At 38.9% G+C, this 7264-nt stretch overlaps 1 protein-coding gene across 1 annotated transcript; it reads left to right on the plus strand.

Annotated features, from left to right (window-relative positions):
- The first annotated feature begins 458 nt into the window (after nucleotides 1-458).
- LOC126056028 (uncharacterized) lies at nucleotides 459-7017 on the plus strand. Its single transcript, XM_064037310.1, has one exon. The coding sequence runs from the start codon at nucleotides 1414-1416 to the stop codon at nucleotides 6637-6639; it is 5226 nt and encodes a 1741-aa protein (XP_063893380.1). The 5' UTR covers nucleotides 459-1413; the 3' UTR covers nucleotides 6640-7017.
- The last annotated feature ends 247 nt before the right edge of the window (nucleotides 7018-7264 follow it).

Here is a 7264-nt window from a genome sequence, read left to right on the forward strand (position 1 = left end):
TCTTTTGAAGAATTTTTTGATGTGGTAGCATTGACCCTGAGACGACATTTTGACTTTGTGTCGTACCTAAGTTATTGCTTTCGGCGGTTGATTCGTTTTTAGGTGTGCGTATGTTTCACTGCCGTATCACTGCGTACTTTTTTAAAAATACCATGTTTACTTTTGGAATAGGAATAAATAAAGAAGAATCGTCTTCTAGTTATAGTTTTGTTTTCAAAGTATGTAATATCTACAACAAAATGTACAGCGTATGCATGAATAAACTTTCTTTTATCACAAAAACAATAAAAACCAGACACACTGTACAATATTTTACGTTGATTTATCCATGATTTGTGTGTTTGTTCTATTTATATTTGGTATCTAATCTATAAGGATTAAAACTGTTTTTGTAACCAACCTTTTTGGTTTTGTCAGTAGTCTGTGAATGGAAAATGACAGTGATGACATGACAAGAAAATAAATAAAATGTGTGTTCACCAAATATATAATTTAAAGTAGTTGGCAGTATTATTACTCCCTACTAATCCCCGCGATCGCATTGGGACCCTGTACTCAGTACGAGTACATTGTGGTCCTTCGAGCCGGATGTGAACCGTTCGTCGGTTATTGTGGTGTCACCGGTGTGATCGGCGGGGCTGGTATAACAGCCTGTGCGGAGCTGCGCACTCTACTGGACAGTGGATCGCTGTTCAGAGCATCCCTACAGCCCAGCAGCATTGTTGGAGCAGTGAGGAACCGGGGAGCTGGAGTTCCCTGGAGGAGAGGCGCGGTCACAACAGGAGCCGGGAGATATTATCTCCCTGGAGGTGCCCGGGCGTTGAAAGCCCGTGGAGGAGCCAGGAGTTGAACACCCCCTGGAGGAACTTGGTGAAGTGCAGGAGGTAAATGGTGAAGTGTCCGGATAAACTGTGAGTTGTATATTTCTTTTATTCGGTTGCTAGAAATTCAAAGAAAAGTGAATTTTAATAAAGTGAGTTGGTAACATAGAAGAAATTTAGTGATATTTGAACATTGACTTTTAGTTTTAAATAATTCTAGGACTTAGAATAATTTTACAAAAAGTGTTATTACGGGGAACATATGCCCAAATTTCAAATTTTATTTCAAATACTTGTAAATAATTTTAGTTTGTTTGGCAAAAGTTAATGTTTACATGATTGGGACTTGTAACTATTTCCGATGTTTCTTAAATTTTAATACACTTGTTTATTTGCGTTTCGGTGTGAACTTGTGAAAACTTGAATAGATAAATAATTGATTAGTGAGTGCACATTTGCTCAGCACTTGTTAATGATTGTTTTATAAGTTTAGTGTTGCTAATTCAATTGCGTATTTGTCTTTTAAGAATTATCTCGGAATAAAAAATTTGTTTAATTTGTGATAAAACCGTTGTATTTATAATTTGTAAAAATGGAGTCGTTATTGTACAAACAAGAAGACACTTACAATAGAATCTGTAAAGCATATAGTACCTTTAGAAAATCTCCTAAGGACAGAATAACTGCTCCATATGTAAAAGTAAGGTTAGAAAATTTAGAAAAAATGTACGAACAGTTAACAGATGGTCATAATAAATTGTTGGAAGGATATGACCCAGATAAATTACGTCAGAGTCAATATGTACAGAAAGATGTGTATAATATAACAGAAGAAACATACATGCAATACAAAATTGAACTTGAAATTATTTTAGAGTCTTTTGAGAGTAAAGAGGAAACTAAAAAAGAAAGTAAAATCGCGCTTAATAGTAAACAATGTCACGTAAAGCTGCCTAAAATAGTAATTCCGGTGTTTTCGGGCAAATATACGGACTGGGTCACTTTTAGGGATTTATTTGTGTCTCTCATACACAAAAATCCTAGTTTAGATAACGTACAAAGGATGCAGTATTTGAAAGGATATTTGTCTGGGGAAGCAGAACAATTACTCAGACAAATACCTATTTCAGACGCTAATTATGAACATTGCTGGCAACTATTAAACTCGCGTTATAATAACAAACGGTATTTATCACATTTTATTTTAAAAAGGCTACTAAGTCAAAGAAATCTTACGTCGGAATCGGCTTTTGGTCTCAAAGAATTAATTGACAACACGAATGATTGTTTAAAAGCACTTGTAAATCTTGGCATTGATGTCAAGACATGGGATATTATTGTGATTCACATAATTACTCTGAAGTTGGATCCGGAATCCCGCAAACAGTGGGAATTTAATATTACTTCGAATAATTCTCCTGAAGAATTACCCACCTTTGCTCAATTTACTGAGTTTCTAACAAATCGATACAGAGCTTTAGAATTTTTAGATAATAAACCGGGATCCAGCTCCAAAGGTCAGAGTAATTACAGCGGTAACACAAATAAAGTAAATAGTTTACACGTTACTGGAATACAGTGCCCTTGTTGTTCAGAGTCACATAAGTTGAGTTTTTGTAAACAGTTTTACAAAATGGATTGTGACGCTCGTCGTAGTTTTGTCCAACAGAAGGGTATTTGTTTCAATTGCTTGGGAAAAAATCATTCTGCAAAGGAATGTAATAGTATCGTTAAATGTAAAATCTGCAAGCGGCGTCATCATTCACTGCTGCATCCCCAGAGTGATTCTTCTTCTTCTCACTCTAGCGGGAGGTCCGAGAATAACAACTCACAGGCTAGTACCGAATCGTCGTCAGTTAAAGAAGACATTAAAGAATGCAACATGGTAACCAAACACTCTGATTCTCACGCTGAGGAAGCAGGGCAACCGCTTGTTACTTGTTTTTCGACAGGAACATCTAATCATACGGTGTTATTAGCCACAGCGCTTATCAGGGCTGAGTCGAAAGCAGGAGTTTACCAAGTGGTTAGGGCATTAATTGATCAAGGATCTCAGGTTTCTTTGGTCACTGAAGCTACAGTGCAGTATTTAGGGCTGAAGAAAATGCCTTCTACTCATGTAATAAAAGGAGTCGGGGGAGATAAAGAAATAACATCAAGATCCGTGGTTATAATGAATGTAAAGTCGAGGGTGGATTCCAATTTTAATATTAAGGTTAAGGCGTATGTGTTAAAGTCCATAACGTCGCTTCTGCCAGTTACAAAGGTAAATGCTATAAAATGGGTTGATCTACAGAATGAACAGCTGGCAGATCCACAATATCATACTCCAAATAAAATCAATGTGTTATTAGGTGCTGATGTTTATCGACAAATTATTGAAGAAGGTTTAAAACGAAATTCAGAAGGATCTGTTATAGCTCAATGCTCCAAACTTGGATGGATACTTTCTGGGGTAGTAGACACATCGGTCTCTTTCTCTTCGAACTTAGTTGTATTGCATGCTCAAGTAGACGACAATGAAGCGCTGAAAAGGTTTTGGGAGTTAGAAGCGGAGCCCACTAATCAAAAGAAAATAATGTCAGAAGAAGAAAAGCAGTGTGAAGAATTATTTGCGGCAACTACTAAGCGAGATGAAAATGGTAGATATGTGGTGCGGCTGCCGTTCCGGGAGCAGTCTTCTACTTACTCCTTTGGTGAATTCGAAGAGATAGCAGAGAGAAGGTTGAATTCATTACACGGAAAACTGAAGAAAGATCCTGACCTGAAAGAAAGATATAAACAAGTAATAAATGAATATTTAGAATTGGGACATATGGAAAAGGTTCCAGAAGCCGAAAAAGGAAAAAGGGATACGATCTACTTACCTCATCACGCTGTTGTGAGGGAAGATAAAGACACGACAAAGGTACGTGTGGTGTTTGACGCGTCCTGTAAATGCAAAAAGGGATATTCCTTAAATGATAAGCTAATGATTGGACCAAAGCTACAGCCAGAACTTCGTCACTTACTAATGCGCTGGAGAAAACATCCTATATGTATGGCGGCGGATATCGTCAAGATGTATAGGCAGGTCAGAGTGGCAGATGTTGATAAAGACAACCAGAGAATCCTGTGGAAAGAAGAACCAGAAAATAACGCGGAAACATATCGCATGTTGAGAGTGACTTTCGGTACTGCGTCGGCTCCATATTTAGCGGTGAAGGCACTCCAACAAGTGGCACACGATGAAGGAAAGGATTATCCAGCAGCTTCTAGAAGAGTAATAAGTGATTTTTACATGGATGATCTATTAACGGGATGTAGCAATATAGAAGAAGGTCTGACTATTTACAGAGAAATGAACGAATTATTGAGTAAAGCAGGTTTTGAAATTCAAAAGTGGATGACTAATAATGTTGATCTACTAAAGGGAATGAAGGAAAGTAATAAAATCAAAGGAGTAGAAGGGTTACAGTTGAAAGAAGATGAGGTTGTTAAGGTTTTGGGACTTACCTGGAATCAGAGAACTGATAACTTCCGCTACGCGGTCAATGTAGCTCAGGAACCGGGACCTGTAACTAAAAGAAAAATTATATCTCATATTGCTAAATTATATGATCCACTTGGATGGGTAGCTCCGTGTGTAATAACAGCAAAGATCATTATTCAAAAACTCTGGTTAGCAGGATTAAATTGGGATGAGGAGGTATCCAACCAAATTATAACTGAATGGGATACTTACCTTACTGAACTGGTACAATTAGCAAAAGTTGAAGTACCTCGATGGCATAAAACAAACACCGACAATAATCTTGTCGAACTGCATGGCTTCTCCGATGCATCTAAGCTGGCATATGCGGCCGTCGTATATCTTCGTGTGGTGGATACTGAGGGTAACACTCATGTAAGTTTAGTCACAGCCAAAACAAAGGTTGCACCTATTAAACAGGTGTCTATTCCGCGTCTGGAACTCTGTGGTGCAGTACTGCTTACCAAACTGCTTGTTGAAGTAGCTACTGTAATGGAAATACCGATTAAAAATGTCAGAGCGTGGACCGATTCGACTGTAGTCCTAGCATGGCTCAACAGTCACCCGAGCAGGTGGAAAACGTTTGTCGCCAATCGTGTCTCTGAGATATTGACCACTTTAGACTCAAATCAGTGGTCGCATGTACCCACGAGTCAGAACCCTGCGGATGTTGGATCACGAGGTGTTACCCCGGCTCAACTGTTGAAGTGTTCAGCTTGGTTCAATGGTCCAGATTTTTTATATAAAGAAGAAATTAACTACAGCAAGCCAAAACAATTAGAAACTAATTTGGAAGAAACAAAGGTTCATTTTACAGTAGCTGAAAGTTCGTTGTGGAATAGATATTCGTCACTTACAAAATTAATTCGAGTTGTGGCTTACTGTAGACGTTTTTTAAGGTTTCGGAAAAATATGAGATTCAGTGCATACCTGACCACTGAAGAATTAGAGGAAGCTTTGAAGTGTGCTATTAGACATTGCCAATCGGAAGGTTTTAAAGACGAGTTAAGGATTCTGAGATCAGAAAAAGGTTTAGCACAGTTGAAAGGGCCTCTCAAATCCTTGAATCCGTTCTTGGATAAAGAAAATGTGTTGCGAGTTGGAGGGAGATTAGAGAACTCAACTCTGAACCAAAACGCTAAACACCCAATTCTTATACCCAAGAAATCTACATTGACCACTCTTCTTTTAAAGGATGCACACTTAAAGACTCTCCACGGTGGACCGCAGTTAATGTTGACCTTTTTAAGCACGGGTTACTACATTATTGGGGCAAAGGCCGTAATTAAGGCACAAGTTAAAAAATGCGTTACCTGTGTAAAGCATTGCGCGAGATCGTCACAACAATTAATGGGTCAGCTGCCAGAGGCTCGAGCAAGTCCGTCGAGACCCTTCAAATGTAGTGGGGTAGACTATGCAGGACCCATTAATATTCGGACAAGCAAGGGGCGTGGTCATCATGCAGCTAAGGGATACATTTGTCTATTTATCTGCATGGCGACACGTGCTGTGCACCTTGAAGTGGTTAGCGATTTAACCACACAAGGATTCCTGGCAGCTTTCAAACGTTTTGTCGCTCGTCGAGGTTTATGTACGGATATTTGGAGCGATAATGGTACAAACTTTGTCGGCGCGTCAAGAGAACTCCAGAATTTGTTCAATCGGGAAAGATCAACTTATCTTGAGGAGATTTCCCAGGTATTAGCCACGAATCAGACGAAGTGGCATTTTATTCCGCCCCGAGCCCCTCACTTTGGAGGATTGTGGGAGGCTGGCGTAAAGTCAGTTAAGTTTCATTTGAAACGTGTGATAGGAGATTCCACGCTGACCTACGAGGAATTAGCGACAGTACTAGGGCAGATTGAGGCATGTCTTAATTCTAGACCTCTTTCTGTATTAAACACCGATGCAGACGCCATTGATGTTCTGACGCCAGGGCATTTTCTCATTGGGGAGCCATTAGTGACGGTACCAGACTATAGTTTTGAAGCCTCTTCAGTCACTAATTTGCGAAGGTGGCAACTTACTCAAAAAATGATGCAAAATTTCTGGCATCGCTGGTCTCAAGAATACCTTAAAAAGTTTCTTCATAGATACAAATGGTCTTCTCCGCATCCTGAACCTGAAATTGGGGATATCGTTGTTGTGAGGGAGGACGACTTACCCCCTTGCAAGTGGCTCTTGGCCAAGGTTGTAGAAAAACATCCCGGAATGGACAAAATTACGAGAGTAGTCACTTTGCGTACAAAAAATTCATTAATAAAAAGACCTACTTCGAAGATATGCATTTTACCCGTGACACAGTAGTCGTAATGTTAAATCCTTTTAATTAATTCTTCATTTAAGTTTAGCACCACGTGCGTTTCAAGTTCAATTTCGTTTATATTGGTTATATGCTCATGGTGGGCGGTGTAATGCACATGGTAAGGACTATGTGAAATAGGTCCTTGGTGGGCGGAATGGTCCTTCGAGCCGGATAATATTTATGTACAATATTTTACGTTGATTTATCCATGATTTGTGTGTTTGTTCTATTTATATTTGGTATCTAATCTATAAGGATTAAAACTGTTTTTGTAACCAACCTTTTTGGTTTTGTCAGTGGTCTGTGAATGGAAAATGACAGTGATGACATGACAAGAAAATAAATAAAATGTGTGTTCACCAAATATATAATTTAAAGTAGTTGGCAGTATTATTACTCCCTACTAATCCCCGCGATCGCATTGGGACCCTGTACTCAGTACGAGTACACACACTTTAATTCATTACCCTAATTCACTATTTCTCCAAAAGGACTTCACGAATTCCCATACAAGATTAACCGCCAACTCGAAAGCGTATCCCTAACAGAATATAAGAAGGGAAGTTTTTCGGCAAACAAGGGAACTTCGTGTTAACTTTCGTTGCAATCCTACTACCCTGAATATGT

Source organism: Helicoverpa armigera, chromosome 12 (assembly GCF_030705265.1).
Source record: "Helicoverpa armigera isolate CAAS_96S chromosome 12, ASM3070526v1, whole genome shotgun sequence".
In the NCBI taxonomy this organism is placed as follows: Eukaryota; Metazoa; Arthropoda; class Insecta; order Lepidoptera; family Noctuidae; genus Helicoverpa; species Helicoverpa armigera.